The sequence below is a fragment of the Aphidius gifuensis genome, linkage group LG4, assembly GCF_014905175.1.
Source record: "Aphidius gifuensis isolate YNYX2018 linkage group LG4, ASM1490517v1, whole genome shotgun sequence".
In the NCBI taxonomy this organism is placed as follows: Eukaryota; Metazoa; Arthropoda; class Insecta; order Hymenoptera; family Braconidae; genus Aphidius; species Aphidius gifuensis.
Window position 1 is genome coordinate 18,107,490 of NC_057791.1, and position 16,608 is coordinate 18,124,097.

The window sequence follows — 16,608 nt, forward strand, 5'->3', positions numbered from 1 at the left end:
CATTTAATTTTATCAATTTCAAATAAAAAAATTAAATGAATAAATTGATTACTGATAAATAAAAATAAAAATAAAATTTCAAGTTAAAATTATATTCTTTAAAAATAATTTTAAAATATACATTAATAAATAGAACAAATAATCTATTGATAGATTTTTTTTTATTGACGATATTAATGAATTTTTTATTTTTATAAAATCGATTGTATTTTTAAAATAAAATTATTTACTGACCAGAAATTTCTAAATTAACAAAAATATATAAAATTAGAAAAAAAAAATTATTTATACCACTGTAACCCAATAAATATATAAATTTAAATATTTAAAAATGAATAAGACAAAAAAAGATTAAAATTTATAAAAATAATACATTTGGCCTTATTTTTATTTTATAACTTTTTCTGATTGAAATAGCTAGATCATTAAAAACAAGTTAAAAATTTATTAATAAACTCAAAGATAAAAATTGCCAACTTTCATCGTATGATTAAAAAAAAAAATTTATATATTTCAACTAAATAATAAAATATTTTAATCATAATAATGAGTGTCAACTTTATTTTTTTTTTCCTAGCAATATTATGATTATATTCTGAAATTCTTATATTTATTTTTCCTGGCTTAATAATTTGCAAATATCGATAATCAATAAAAAAATATATAATTCAGATAAATAATTGGATAAGGAATAATATTCTTGAAAAATATGGTATAATCAATTCTGCAAAATATAGATATAAATAAAGATTAGACATAAATAAAAAATTAATATATTATTATCTTAATATGTATTGTGAGCTATGAGTTTTAAAATATATATTTTTATATAAATAATCAGTAAAGTGATTCATTCGGTTTAAAATTGACTTTCGATATTGATAAGGAGTATATAAAAAAAGCTTCGTTCGTTGATAAAACATTAAGCATATAGTTTCTTAAACAGCAAACTTCCTCTTGATGAGACATTATCATTTTAGTATACATTTCCTTGTATTTTTTTAGCAAACAAAGTTCTAATATATATTATAGTTTTATATATTGTTTTTATTTTTTTTTACAATAAACAATGTCATTTTTTAATTTTGGAAAAACCAAAAAAACACTTGTTACAGTTGTTCAAAATGAAAAGTAAGTGTTTTATATTTTAACTTTATGTTGATTATTAATTGCATTATTAAATTTTTTTTTTTTAATTACTCAGTGGATGTATTTTAAATTTTGAGTCACTTTGTGTATTTACAGTTCGTCAAGTACATCATCAACTTCATCAGGAATAACAAAAACATCATATCAATATAAATCCAGTGTTTCCAGCAGTGGTCATGTTGATGGAGTATCATTCAACAGATCAATATCATCACCTGTTTCCACCAAATCATCATCTGCTCTTCCATCAACTAAGGTACAAAAAAAATTTACACTACAAAATAAATTTGTGTAATATTTTTATGATAATTAACATGTGATTATTATTTATTTTTTTTAAACAGAAAATTGAACAAGCTAGTGGTGAAAAATCTCAAGGATGCTTACAGATAGATGAAAAATTTATAAATGCATGTTTAGAAAAACATAATTACTACAGAGACATTCATGGTGTACCACCATTAAAAATTAATGACAAGGTATTTATTTTAACTTGATAAATTTATGTAAATAATTAAATGTAATATGCAATTATTATTTTTTTTTTAATAGTTATGTAAATTCAGTCAAGAGTGGGCAACTAAATTAGCAAAAATGGGTAAAATGGAGCACAGAAAAAATTCAGAGTATGGAGAAAATTTATATTTTAAATGGAGCTCAAATCCAAAGTGTTTAGTGACTGGTGATGAAGCAGTTGTTTCATGGTAAATAATAATTTTCATCTTTTTAATTTTATTATATTTAAATTTTAATAGTAGTAATAATTATTATTATTTTTACCTAGGTACTCTGAAATTAAGGATTATAAATATGGCACAGACAGATCAGCATCAACAACTGGTCATTTTACCCAGGTCGTTTGGAAAGACAGCACTGAATTGGGAGTTGGTTTTTCACGTAACAGCAAGGGAGAAATTTATGTTGTATGTAATTATAATCCACCTGGAAATTTCATAGGATCATTTGGCAATAATGTATTAAAACCATGCAAATAATATTAATTAAAAAATTATTCATTACTATAATTAAGTGCTATAAATAATTTTTTATATATTTTATTAAAAAAAATAATTTCAAAGTGTATTTTATGATTATTTAACATTTAAATAAATAAATTAATTAATAATAACAATACAAGGTATTATTATACTGCTGGAATAACAATCGAAATAACATAAATTTCCAATCGAAATAAAATTTCTAACACATATTTTTCGATGATTATTGAGCATGCGCAAATAAATTGTTTTGATTATTGTTTTCTTTTTTTTTTTATTATCAATTTTTTTTTCAAGTAAACAATCACGTAATTTGGATCATTACAAAACGAATTTTTTATTTATTAATCTCTTATTTTTTAAACTGTTTTTTATTTTTGCTCAATGTTAATATTTTAAAAACAATTTTAATTATGACATACTATACTTGATAATAATGAGGATGTTTACATTTTTTAAATGTTGATATTTATATTAAAATTATACCGGTAAACAAATGTTAAATTTAAAAAATATTAAAAATTAACATTAATTTTTTAATCTATGAGTTATCGAAATTTATACACTCGTTGACTTTCTACTTTTATAAGTACGTGGCTGATATTTATATCAACATCAATATTGATGAGAGAGTGTTTATCTTTAAAAGTTTTTAAGGTTAAACATTGTTAAGTGGACATAAACATTATTAAGAAAATATAAATAATAGAAAACAAAATGATTAAACAAGGAACAAATGAAGTTAAAAAATCCCAGGTACTTTTACCAGTTTTACTTTCAGCAATAGCCATTCCAGTGTCAATATTACTTTGGATTATGAATGTTGTTTACTCAAACTTGACACCTGAAGAAGATAGCCACTATGAAGGTAACTATCAAAAATTTTCATGCAATTATTTATTAAATAATTTATTCTTTATTAATTTTTTTTTATTACAGTTATTTCACCCTGGAGATGGCTTGTCTCAGTACTCATTCCCATTGTATTTGCAGTCTGGGGATTAAAGAGAAAATCACTTGATCTTACTGGATCAATTTTAGGTAATTTGATAGATTAAATATAAATTATTAACTCAATAAATAAATCAATAATTCAATTAACATTCCTTTTAGGCTTAGCAATGGGTTTTATATTAACACTGACAAATTATGCTCATCTAGCATGTCTTATGACATTTTTTGTTAGTTCATCATTAGCAACAAAATTTCGTTCACATAAAAAACGTAAAATTGAAGCTGATTTTAAAGAAGGTGGACAAAGAAATTGGATTCAAGTTTTATGTAATGGAGGAATGGCATCACAACTTGCATTATTATATCTTGTTGATGTTGGATGTGGTGAAAGACCAATTGATTTTCATAAAGATTACAGAAGTTCTTGGATATCAATGGGAATATTAGGTAAATACATAATTATATTTATTAAAATATTAATGAATAATCTATATATAACATATATTTTTTAGGTGCATTTGCATGTTGCAATGGTGATACATGGGCATCTGAATTTGGTACAGTTATTGGTAGCTCAGATCCATTTTTAATAACAACAAGAAAACGTGTTCCACGAGGTAATTATCATCAAATTATTTCCAACATTGTAAACAAATAATAATTACAATGATGATGATGATGATAATAGCTTTTTTTGTTTATCATTACAAGGAACAAATGGAGGTGTTTCATGGATTGGTCTAATAATGTCTTTGCTGGGTGGATTGGCGCTTGGTATTTCTCATTATTTAGCTGTTTTGTATACTGTTGATACTGCACTTTTAGAGCATGCTCCATCACAATGGCCAATAATTATTGTTGGTGCTGTTGGTGGATTTTATGGAAGTATTTTGGATTCACTTATTGGTGCAACTTTACAATATTCTGGTTAGTATTACAATCAAAAAAATATACATGTGATAATAATATTTATTTACATTTCAATTATTTTATTTATTTAAGGTTTAAATGAACTTGGACAAGTTGTTGAACATCCAGGAAAAGGAATTAAACATATATGTGGTAGACAAATATTGGATAATCATAGTGTTAATCTTTTGTCAAGTATTGGTGTTGCACTTACACTTCCAAGAATAGCCAACTTCATGTGGCCCTAAAAATGTTTTTAAAAAAAAAAAGACCTTTTATACAAGAAAAAATATATGTACATTATTTTTCATAGTTTCAAATACTTTTAATCAGTTGATCAATAAAAAATATAAATATAGAAAATTTATAAATAATTATTTACAATGACTTTATTTTGAAAATAAATTGTTTTTTTTTTTTTTATTAATTGGCAGTTTAAAAAAATGGAATTTTAGTTGGGTTGTTAATAATTGAAAAATAAGAATTTATTTCATACTGGTTTTATTTTTTGTACATATATTTTTTAAAGTTATATTTATAATAGTTAAAAAATGCTAGAAGTATTGAATAAGTCAGAGGAAATTTCAACCAGGTTACAAAATAATTATACCTTGGTATGGAGGATTATGATCTTGAAGTAAACTATTTTTTTTTCTTCAAATATATCGAGACAAGTTATTATTAATAACTCGTTCAAAATAATCTGCAATATCTAATGATTGAAATTTCAATGCAATAAAACCACCAGATTCAGCACAGCCTCTGTGATAAAGACTAATTGTTGAAAGTGGCATTGCTACATTTGTTTTGGCTCCTCTTATATCAATAAATGGAACAAATGATTGTCCAAGATCATCATTTTTATTAGTTTGTCGAAATTCAACTCGTTGATAAGGTACTGAAATATCAGTATTTTTACTTGGCTTTGATATTGGTGTATTTGGGTCACCAAGATTTATGACTTGTCTGTATGAAAATAAATTATTTATAGAATCATTTAAAAAAAAAAAACTAATGATTTATTTTTTAAATCATTTACCTTTTTGCGTGTTGAAATTGATTTAGCATAAAATCTGTTGCACCAATATGAAGTTTTCTTGTTCTAGATAATTCACCACTGTTAGGATCAAACTGCATCGACTTAACAGATAATTCAATGCCTTTATCATTTACATTTCCACGTGATTCAGCCTTATTTAATCGAACGCCTTAAAAATTAACAATCATCATTGAAATTAATAAATATCAAATGAAAAATGATAATGTCTACATACCGACAATAACATGGCTTCTTGGAACAGTTATATCATCAAGGTTTATTGATAAACCACTTGATATATACATAAAATCATGATCAACTTCCATATAACTTGTGCTCGATTCCTTTCCTTCTTGAAATCGATGATAATATGCCACTAAATTATCATTTTTAAAAACAGGTTCTGGACTATAAGTTCTAGTCCACTCAACTGTTTTTTGATCAATCAATCCACCAGGCAAAAGAACACCAGTTTGTGGAACCAATGAAATCATACCATTTTTTTCTTCAAATCGCAAATTAGTAATGACCCTTAATAAATAAAAAAAAATAATTAATTGATCAATTGTTTTAGTATTTTATAATTAAAGTAAATAAAAAAATTAATTACCTGTTTGATTCAGTATCAGCTAAAGCCCAATTGAAAGATATTGATCGAACATCACCTTGCTTCCATTTTTTTCTTTCACAATTGCAATAACAAAATTCATTTGGTATAAGATTTAGTTCACTAAGGCCTACGGGACGTACCATTTTCCATTTCTTTTGTCTCCTCATATAATTTAGTGGACAATGTTTAGCTGCTGATTGATTTCCATATATTTTTAAATCACTTACAGCTGATAAATAACGTTTTGATGGATCTTCCTGTTGAAAAAAGTAATATAAATAATTTAATTTCCACATAAAAATTAAAAAATATATATATGACTTACTGATAGACATAAAGCCATAGACTTTTTACTGATTTGTTCACAATTTTTAAGAACTCCACCATCTGCTGAGCAAGTATGCGACAAACATAATGGATCATTAGGTTTACAATGATCATATTTACCATTGAATGCTTTACAACTAATTCCTTGAAGAACTGCTAATGAATCAAATATAAAACCTTGTGATGGTCCAGTTAATTCAACATATGTTTTATCTTTAATATCAGCATCCCTGTTACATGACCTTATATTTCTTGATACATGGTGTATTATATGACGTGCGAACTCAACAGAATATTGTAACGAAAATCTTGCTCTATTTACTAATAGGTAGGTTTCATAAAAAGAACTTACTATTGAATAACAAAAAAAAAATTCATTAAGTATTTTAATTTTTATCTCATTCAATTAAATTAATTTTTTTTTTTATACCTTTTCCACGTCTTTCCATAAATTTATCTGCTGATATTATGAAGTTATAAGCCTTGAATGCTTTATTTGAAACAACATCGAAAAATTGAATAACATGTTGTTGACGTAATATAGGATAGTTACCACAAAAATGAGATTCAGTATCCTAAAAAAAAAAAATTGATTGAAACATTATAATATTATTTATCTTTTTAGTTTATAAATTTATTTATTTTATTTTTAAATTTTAATATTACCTCTATTAGTCGATCCATTGAATAGAGTGTATCGTATGTTTTTATTGCTATCTTTTCTATTTCTATCATAGATTCTACAAGACTACCTGCACCACCTGATAATACAACCTTAAAATGTTTTTCTAACTCTGAATAACTTACATTATCAGGAGATTTTAAAAGTTCATTAAATGGTATCCAAGATTTTTCAATTCTATCGGAAATTTTATCAAGTAAGTCCATTAGATCTTCACTATCCTTATTAAACTTATATACTTCATTGAAAATATTACGTGTGTCGTTATCTAATATTTTATTATCATAAGATGCCCATTTATGTTGATCTCTAAATTCATAAATAATACTCTGTATCATTGGATCGGGTGAATTAATGATTGGTTCAGATTTTTTTTGGTTTGCACTCCAGCATTCAATAATTTTTATAAAATTATATGACATTAAAAAAATTAATATCAATTGATATTTTTTCATTATTAAAAAAATTATATTTATTATCCAAACTGAAAAATACAATTATTATTTATAAATTTTTTTTTCATAAATTAGGTTTTCATAATTCGAGAGGGTACACTAATGTTAATTTAATAAATACGTAAATAATTAAAAATTGTAAGGTTTAATTGAATATATAATTTTTAAATTTTTTAATGAGTTTTTTTTTTTTTTGCATTATTTTGGGGATGAAAGGGGTATTTTAAATATCATGTATAAACCAGGATAGTTACATAATTTAAAAACGTGATACTTGAATGGTCGAGAACTATTATAGACGCCAAAATATATGCTCTTTCACACACCCCCACACACACACATGTATTGCAAAAACTAATCATTTTATTTAACAGTTATATTGGTTTAATTATAAATATTATATTGAATAACTGGCAATTTCGTTGTTCTCTTATTTTACCTGTTAAAACGACCTTGAACTGTGGTGAAAATAAAATTATAATATTCACACAAGAAATGTTATAATATTAAATAATAAGACTTAAAATATTAATTTAACAAAATAACTTTGGATCAGTCTAAGATATATTTAAACACAAGAAATTGAATAATGTTTACTTGAATTAATAAATTAGTTAAATTATAAAAACTGCATTGAAAGTAAATCAAATAAAATATATTGACATAAATGTGACGTTAATTTAGGGTTGAAGGATCAAGGATCTTCTTGGTTTGCAACTTGCAACGATTGCAAAATGCAACAGGTGTATATAAGAGATTAGAAAAGATCGACTGACTACATATATAATCGGCAAACATGGAGACTAGAGACCTAGAGCTGGTTTTGTAGTTGACAGTCAACTTTATTTTGTATAGTTAACTACAAAACCGACCCCCATAATCTTCTGTTCCTGGAGTCCAATTTATTGCAAATTTGCAATTCACGGTGAAAAATAAAATTTACAACAATTTACAATCTAAGGATTTTTTTTTCGCCGTCATTTTTGTCGGAGTTCTATTCTATTGAATATAACCCATGACAAGAGAAAGAGAGAGCTCATTTTTTACATTGCTTAGAAAAAATTACAGGCAAATACACTAAAACTAATTAAATTAAAAGCAATGCTGTAAACACATTTAATAATTTTATTTATTTATTTATTTTTATAATTCAACATGATATATATATCGTCGAAATGATAATTCTTTTTTTTCGTCAGACGTAAGTTATTACTGATATTTAAATATAAAAAAATTAAACTGTACAATTGATTTATTTTCATTGATATGAATTAAGTGACATTATTTCTTTAAACAATTATTTTTTTTAAAAAATAATAATTATATATAGTTATATATTACATTTACAACATAAATTAAAGATTTTATTAATATTCTTGATTTTTTTTAAAACACAAATTGACTGGATAATTGTTTAAACTATCTAATATATTTTTTTTTCTTTTTTATTTTTTTTCAAAACAATTTTTCAACATTTATACATATTTATTTATTTATTTTTGTACATAATATTAATGATTTTTTGAATTTATTTATTGATTTAGCAATTTGTGTATTTAAAATATTTTATTTTGTGTGTTAAGTACAATCTGGTTATTCCACAATAAATAGTTATTTTATTATGACATACTAATTACATTTTTTTACAATTTTAATTTACTGCAATAATAACTAAGTTTAAAATAAAAATAAAATATTATTTTAAAACAAGTACTTGTTGTGATATTAAACCATTAAATTATTTCCAACTCATTTTTAATTTGTAATTTCAATTAAACTAAATAAAAAATAGTTCAACTAATTTGCATGGAAAATAATTAGAATAATAATTAATTGAAATGTAAAAAAAGTTTATTAAAATACTTATTCAATTATATTTACTTTTATATATTATTTACCAAAAATAATATTGTGTATAAATTCATATTAATTTATCAGGTGTTATACATAATTGGTATTTATATATTAAATTCAATTCTATATATTATTCAATGAGATAAATTGTAGAAATTTAAACTGTTAATATTTACCCGATTAATATCAATCCGGTATCAATAGTTTTTCCATTTAAATTCTTTTTTCAAGGACTATTTATTTATCAAACAAAATGCGATAATAACAAAAAAAAATAAATACTTGAAATATACAAATTATGAAGTATCACGTATTAATAAAATTCAATTCAATTCAACCCTTTTTTTTTTATTTTTAATTAAACAAAAATTCTTTAAATTACAAAATTAAAAAAAAAAAAAATACCATTGAAAATAAAGCGATGAAAATAAATGGATAGTAAACAAATATTTGTCGGTATAAAATTAAAGCAGTTTTTTTTTTTTTTTGGTGAAAAAAAGCCTCGATTGATTATTCGAGTTGCTGATTAATCTAGAATGAAAAAAAAAAAAAGCTGAACCAGAACAAAAGAGGGTAAAAATAAATAAAGATAAAACTTGATCGAGTCAATATATTTCGATGTCATCGAAGGATGAGATAATAATAATCATTCACCAGGAAGACCCTTGACTTATATTTTCTTACTTATTTTTTATATATTTTTTTTTATTTATTTGTCAGTCTTATAATATCTGCTATCAGTAGAATCAACACTGTGTCTGATACTGATTGACATCGTAGGCTGAGTCATTACGTTTGATAAGTCCTCGTGAATTTTTAATCCTGTTACTATCATTACGAGTTGAAATGACTATTGGAGAATTATGATTTTCTACGAGTATACCATCTTTTTGTATTGTTGGTAATTCTAATTGATAGTCACACCTTCTCCTCTCCCGCCATCGGACCTGCAGTTGATCGGACAAACTGAAACAGTCAACAACCCACAATGGACTCTACATGGACGGTGTCATTAACACAATACGAACTTTTATTTTATTTTATTTTATTTTTTTCTTCATGCTTTTCATTGGTGTACACAAATTAATTAATTGGGATTTTTATTAGTCCGCATTGTGCCATTGACAAATTTTTTAAATTATCATCAAAACTTTAATTCATTCTGATAAATAAAACAAAAAATATATATTGTAAAATTAATATTTTATAATTTAATTTTGATAAAATATACAAAAATTATTTATATACAAATTATAAATTAATTTTAATTAAATGAAATTTTTTTTTTTATATAATTTAAAGTTGATAATAATCTCACCGAGACAGTTGTTGCTGTGCATGAATTTTGTCGTTTTCTTATGAATGCCGAACCTTCCCATTTACGTTTAAATTGTGCAATCACCTAAAATCAAATGACAATATTAAAATTAACTCATAGCCAAGAAACACAAATTAAAAATTTAAGACTATTTATTGATTTTATTATTTTTAATTATGAAAAGTTGATTGGAAATATCAAAGTATTTTAAAAAATAAATTTAAATTTATATCAATTTGTATTTTAAAATTTTATAAAAAGTTATTTGACAATGAAAAAAATGTTAGAGATGTAATAATAAATAGTCTTTTAGTAAAAAATAATATTTAAGCAATTAATAATTATTTTTTATTTATTCTTACCTCTCCATTACAGAAGCAAAATAACATGGCAACACAAAAACCCTGAAAACAAGTGTAAATATAAATTAACATTAGATGATACACAAAATTTTTATATGACAAATAAATGTCTCTACATCATGATGACTTGGCATTCATAAAACAGCAAGTAAATATAAATATTGATCAGTGAAAATATTATATAAATATCATGCTTAGAAACAAAATGTTAATTTGTCTTTTATTTTTTAATAAAATATTGAAAAATCAATTTTAATTTTATTATACTTTGATTAAATATTTTTTAAAACTTTATATTTTATTTTTTTCTACAAATTATCAACTATCGTGCAATATGAAACTCAACACTTTGGGAAAGTTGATTTTGATGTATAGATGTTGTGGTAGTTGTCAACTTGAGTAACTTCCACACATATCAAATGGCCTTTGAGATTTACAATATTTAAACATGATGAGAGTAAACTAAGTAATATTTGCCAACGTTAAATTAAATTAAAATATTTAAGAAAATCTTGAAACTAAGATGTACTATAATTATAAATTAAAAATAACTTATCAGTTAGTTTTTTTTTAAACTTTTTGTCTATTTTTTATGATATATTTAAATATTTATTAACTAACTTGAAATGAAATTGTAATTGCTGATATGACGTCATATGTTTCAGCATATGGATGGCCTTTTGGTGGTCGAAAGGGTATCACTAAATAATGCAATCCCAGAAGCGGCACTAGAAGCAATGTTGCGCTGAAAAGAAAAAAAAAAAATTAATATCTTTATTAATTTATCACACAATGTCATTATTTTTGCATTTAAAAAATTTAATTTTATTATGACACAATATATAATGAGCTGATGATTAAATATTTAATTAAATTTTCAAATTATTCAATTAAATTTTATCATCAACAGTTGCTACAAAGAAATATACATAAATTTCTAACAATGAATTTAATATTCATGTCATGTTTGCGTTAGAAAAATAAACAATAAAAAAAAATTAAAAAACTAAAGAATTAAATATTTCAAATAAATAAAAGTATTGAAATTTTTTCAATACTTTTTCTTTATGATTTGTTTTTATTTTTTTGTTTAATAAACTTATGATGAATAAAGAGATTAAATATTTAAAAAATTTTCTAACATAATAAATAATGAAATTCTATTGTTATTTTATAGAATGTTTAAAATTAATATGATTATTATACCGTAAAGCTTGAAGCATCGAACGAGATGGCCGTGAGCCAATTGCTGGTCCAGCTCTCAATTTTGTGAGAAGAACACGAACAATATTGCAAAGGAATGCAAGATTAAGTAGTGTTGATACGCAAACTGGATAAATTAAAACATTGATATAGTTGCTTTCGTCAATCCAGCATCTGTTATGAAAAAATAAAATGAATAATATCATAAAATTAAATTATAAATATTGATAAAATTTAATTATTGATCTTCAATTAATACATTGACCTTAAGTTTAAAATTGACCTCATAAGCAAACCACAATTTCAATCGTTTTTCTCTGTAGTGGGTATATTTATTAATTTACAAACTTGTTTACTCAATTTACTTAAATTTCAATATTCATACAAAATTTAATTCAATTTTTTTTCTATTTCATTATTTTCTATTTTGTATATTTAATTTTTTTTTTTTACATTAAAAATTTATAGCTTTAGTGAATAATTTTATAATAATTATTTACTAAAGTTTTTAAAAAAAAAAAATATTAAAAAGATACATATATTTAAATGAATATAGTAAAATTCGTTTTATATTTTTTTTTATTGCTAATGAAAATTCAAACAAATATAATTGCTTTTTTTTTGTTTTTTGTTTTAAACTTATTCTTGAATTTATATCTTTTATTTAATTTAATTTGGAAATAAGTTTTTTTCTTTTTCAATTAAAATATTTTCTTTGATATCATTGAGTTTTTTTTTTCCAACATTACGTGAATTTATTGTTTCTTTGTGAAGAAATTAATTAATATTCATTGATCCTTTTTATAATTTAATATACTATTTAAAATACAAGTATTATCATAAAAAAAAAAAAGAATGAATAAATTGACGAAAAATACACATAAATCACACATAATTCACACGTAATTTTTAGTCTAATAACATCAAGATTGAATGTTTACTGAAAAAGTTGTGCTACCTTAATATGTCAGTTTTAAAAAAAAATATAAAAAATATTTAAAAAAATTTTGTTTTTGAGTTATTTCTTCACACATGAAAAACACATAATTCGCACAAAATTTTGAGCCCAATTGCTTTAAGATCCGATGATTATTGAAAAAGTTGTGCTAGCTTAATATGTCAATTTTTAAAAAAAATATAAAAAATATTCAAAAAAATTTTCTTTCAGATTTATTTCTTCACACATAAAAAACACATAATTCGCACAAAATTTTAAGCCCAATTGCATCGAGATCCGATGATTATTGAGAAAGTTGTGCTAGCTTAATATTTGAATTTTTTTAAAAAATATAGAAAATATGTAAAAAATAAAAAAAAAATTTTCTTTCAAATTTATTTCTTCACACATAAAAAACACATAATTCGCACAAAATTTTAAGCCCAATTGCATCGAGATCCGATGATTATTGAGAAAGTTGTGCTAGCTTAATATTTGAATTTTTTAAAAAAATATAGAAAATATGTAAAAAATAAAAAAAAAATTTTCTTTCAAATTTATTTCTTCACACATAAAAAACACATAATTCGCACAAAATTTTAAGCCCAATTGCATCGAGATCCGATGATTATTAAAAAAGTTGTGCTAGCTTAATATGTCAATTTTAAAAAAAAAAATATAAAAAATATCAAAAAAAATTTTGTTTACTCGCTTTTTTTCGTTGTTTTTTCGTTGCTAACGAAATAAATAAAAAAATAATAGAAAAAGGCAAACAGAAAGAAATTTGTATGAGAGTAAGTGAGAAAAAAACAATGACCAATCAAATGTCCGGAAGACCGATGATGTTTGTCCTTTTTATATTAGGAATAAATTTATAGCAAGTAGTATAGCAGTTTGATTAGTCAGCCAATAGTCTTAAATACTCACTGTGAAAGATCTTTTGGATCATCACTTGTTGCACGTAATATTGTGTAAATTGTAACAATAATTGCTGGTGTTGGCCAACCAAGTGCCATTAGCCATTTAACTAATTTATGCTCACTTGTGAATGCATTAACGAGTATTGTATGTAAATAAAAACCTTCACACAACATCCAGGCATAATTCGTTAGAAGAAAATATTGTAGTATCACGTGTAATGAACGACAGAATATCTAGTATTTATAAAATAAATAAAAATAATTATTTTTATGCAGTATAATAGTTATATTGATTTAATATTTGGGATTATTACTCACCCCATTTTCCATTAGTAAACCAGGATTTGCCAGAAAAATATACCACAATAACCAAAGTGCATTATTTATTGCAAATGAGGCAAATAAATTCATGTGAATTGTTATTCTTGCACATCTCAATGAGCTGAAATGTTTTTTTCTTCAGTATAAATAACTCATTAGTTTAAACTTATATTTAATATTATAATTAATTATATATTTTATTTATTTAATAATTAATTTTATTTAAAAAATAATTTTTTTTCTTTCAAATACACATTTTACTTTTGTGTTATTTATGTTTAGTTTTTTTTTTTTTTGCGAATAATAATACGTCTATAGTTATTGAATAAAAGTAATTATTAATTTTTTTAATTAAAAAATTTATATAAATACCGAAAGTATGTCAAAATGGCAAGTGACAGTAGTAGTGCAATGAGGGAAATTAAATAGCCAATTTCAAAAACAACGTTGAGTTTTTGCTGCCACTGAAACATTTAATAAAAAAAAGAAAATATTGATGAATTAATTAATATTTTATTTTTAAATAATAAATTTACTTGAAAGTTTTTATGTTATTTTAAAAAATATAATTTTATGAGACGTGAAAAGCTTAGTGTTTTATAATGTACATACAGGGATGATTGAAAAAAAAAATAAAAGATAAACTTGTTGACATTTAAATAATTCATGAGCCAAAATCGTAAACTTGGTCATTTTAATATACAACCTTTTAAAAAATACATTAAACAATTTGTTAATATAATTAAAAATTATTAATTCTTACCAACTTTTAAGCTTTGTTTTTTTTTTTTTAAATAATTATGGTGAAAAGAAAAGAAATTTCATAATTTAAACTTGACAAGTAAATTATAATTATTTTAAATTCATAAACTATTTTCCATTACTGTTGTAAATTTTTAATTAGACATATGAATAATTATATTTAAAATATAATATAATATATCAAAGAATTTATCCATTTATTCGCAAATACAATTATTTTTAATTTAAAAAAAAAAAAGAATTTAGTTTGAATAAATTTAAAATTTAAAAGTTCACAGTTAAAATAAAACGATAAAATTTTATTTATGATAAATGACATTTAAAAATATCAACATTTTATAAAAATATTATCAACATTTATATCAATGATATTAAAAGCTTTTTTTTGCTTGTACATCAAAAGCTATTAAATCTACAAACTGACTGATGGATAAAATCGATTTTTCACCATTAGTTCGTTGATATCTTTCAAATCAAAAAAAAAAAAAAATAAAAAAAAAGAGGTAAAACAATGGCTTTTAACATTCACCGGCTTTTAGGAAATATATCGATTCTACATTGTTGCTAATGATTAAACCTTTTTTTTTTTTTTCTTTTCTATTTTTTTTTTTTTTGTCTGTAAAGCTGTGGTGGAAAATGTGAAATATCTATCCACTTAACAAATACGTGTGTGTATCCTATAAAGTGATGTGGCCGGAAATTCTCAGGCTCTATGTCTCATATTGATACACCCCATCACAAACATGCTATCTTGTTTAGTCTGCATATTTATACTCATCAATCTATCATTTTCAACATAATCACTAATCAATAAACCACCATTATCAGCTTTAAAAAATTTAAAAATTAATTTAAAACAATCAGAAGTTATAATAATAATTTTTGAATAATAATACGAATTAGTAAAATGAAGCGTATATTGACTAAATGATAAACCAATTTGTATTTACGAATCAGTAATTTGTAATATTAAATTTAAACCAACAATTATAATTTTTTTTCAAAATCAATAATTATTATTCATGCACAAATTTTGTTGAAATATTTTTTTAATCAACTTACACCTAAATCAACCATGTCAATACAGGTTGTATAATTACTCCATACAATATTTGATAGTGGATGTTTAAACCATGTGCCATCAGCTTCACAAAATTTATGGGCAAAACCTGTAAAACAAAAAAAAAAAAACATTGTATAAAATTAATATATTAAATATAAAATAATGTTAATAAATTACTTAATATATTTGTATTTAAATTTGTTAATTAAATTGAGATATTGTGATAATTATTTGTCATGTTTTACTTAATGAAATTCAATCAACTGATGATCAATCATGTTAGAATTAAAACTTGTTCAAGTATAAATATTTACATCTATCCTTGTTTTATTGATTTGTATATTGTACTTAAAATAATTATCGTGAAAACTGACATAGTATATGTTGAGTTAATATTGTATTCAAAATGTCCATATAAGCTTGTGATTACAACGAACAATTCGAGTTGCCTCGGGGCTATTGTGTGGCTATCAAACATTGTTTAACATTTCACATTCAACGACATTCAATGCTTCAATATCTAATAGACCTCTCGTACAACTATAATAATCTTTTGGCATAAATTCATATTATATAATATCACACTAACAACATCATCATTATCATCATCATTATTTTTTTTTGATTAATTATTAGAATTATAAAATAAAAAAACTCTTTTTTATTTCTTAAAAAAGATTAATGATCTACTGGTTTGTTAATTTTTAAGGGCTCAGTAATTAAAATTAATTAATGAGCTTTTTTT

General features: G+C 22.9%; 4 protein-coding genes across 5 annotated transcripts in view; 2 read left to right on the top strand and 2 right to left on the bottom strand.

Annotated features, from left to right (window-relative positions):
• Nucleotides 1-916: 916 nt before the first annotated feature.
• Nucleotides 917-2,286, top strand: LOC122855402 (Golgi-associated plant pathogenesis-related protein 1). Its single transcript, XM_044156717.1, has 5 exons — nucleotides 917-1,131; nucleotides 1,246-1,405; nucleotides 1,494-1,628; nucleotides 1,702-1,853; nucleotides 1,934-2,286. Exons 1-5 carry the CDS (start codon nucleotides 1,070-1,072, stop codon nucleotides 2,142-2,144), a joined length of 720 nt encoding a protein of 239 aa, XP_044012652.1. The 5' UTR covers nucleotides 917-1,069; the 3' UTR covers nucleotides 2,145-2,286.
• Nucleotides 2,287-2,427: 141 nt separating this feature from the next.
• On the top strand, nucleotides 2,428-4,336 carry LOC122855403 (transmembrane protein 19). The gene is made up of 6 exons (XM_044156718.1): nucleotides 2,428-3,015; nucleotides 3,087-3,188; nucleotides 3,261-3,548; nucleotides 3,614-3,718; nucleotides 3,813-4,028; nucleotides 4,104-4,336. The coding sequence occupies exons 1-6, from the start codon at nucleotides 2,865-2,867 to the stop codon at nucleotides 4,256-4,258; spliced, it is 1,017 nt and encodes a 338-aa protein (XP_044012653.1). The 5' UTR covers nucleotides 2,428-2,864; the 3' UTR covers nucleotides 4,259-4,336.
• A 309-nt stretch (nucleotides 4,337-4,645) lies between these two features.
• Nucleotides 4,646-7,006, bottom strand: LOC122854011. Its single transcript, XM_044154423.1, has 7 exons — nucleotides 6,653-7,006; nucleotides 6,417-6,561; nucleotides 5,985-6,337; nucleotides 5,660-5,916; nucleotides 5,285-5,580; nucleotides 5,050-5,218; nucleotides 4,646-4,976 (listed from the first exon to the last, which is right to left on the bottom strand). Exons 1-7 carry the CDS (start codon nucleotides 7,004-7,006, stop codon nucleotides 4,667-4,669), a joined length of 1,884 nt encoding a protein of 627 aa, XP_044010358.1. The 3' UTR covers nucleotides 4,646-4,666.
• A 1,228-nt stretch (nucleotides 7,007-8,234) lies between these two features.
• LOC122855406 (calcitonin gene-related peptide type 1 receptor) overlaps nucleotides 8,235-16,608 on the bottom strand; it is a 51,491-nt gene continuing 43,117 nt past the window's right edge. The window contains exons 5-13 of one of the 2 annotated variants that reach the window (XM_044156723.1): nucleotides 15,863-15,969; nucleotides 14,411-14,502; nucleotides 14,036-14,159; nucleotides 13,725-13,951; nucleotides 11,864-12,034; nucleotides 11,279-11,402; nucleotides 10,658-10,699; nucleotides 10,296-10,379; nucleotides 8,235-9,943 (exon numbers count right to left, since the gene is read on the bottom strand). In XM_044156723.1, coding sequence (XP_044012658.1) covers nucleotides 9,896-9,943; nucleotides 10,296-10,379; nucleotides 10,658-10,699; nucleotides 11,279-11,402; nucleotides 11,864-12,034; nucleotides 13,725-13,951; nucleotides 14,036-14,159; nucleotides 14,411-14,502; nucleotides 15,863-15,969 — 1,019 coding nt within the window. In that variant the 3' untranslated portion in view covers nucleotides 8,235-9,895. The remainder of the gene's footprint in view (nucleotides 9,944-10,295; nucleotides 10,380-10,657; nucleotides 10,700-11,278; nucleotides 11,403-11,863; nucleotides 12,035-13,724; nucleotides 13,952-14,035; nucleotides 14,160-14,410; nucleotides 14,503-15,862; nucleotides 15,970-16,608) is intronic. The other variant, XM_044156722.1, reaches the window with a different exon arrangement.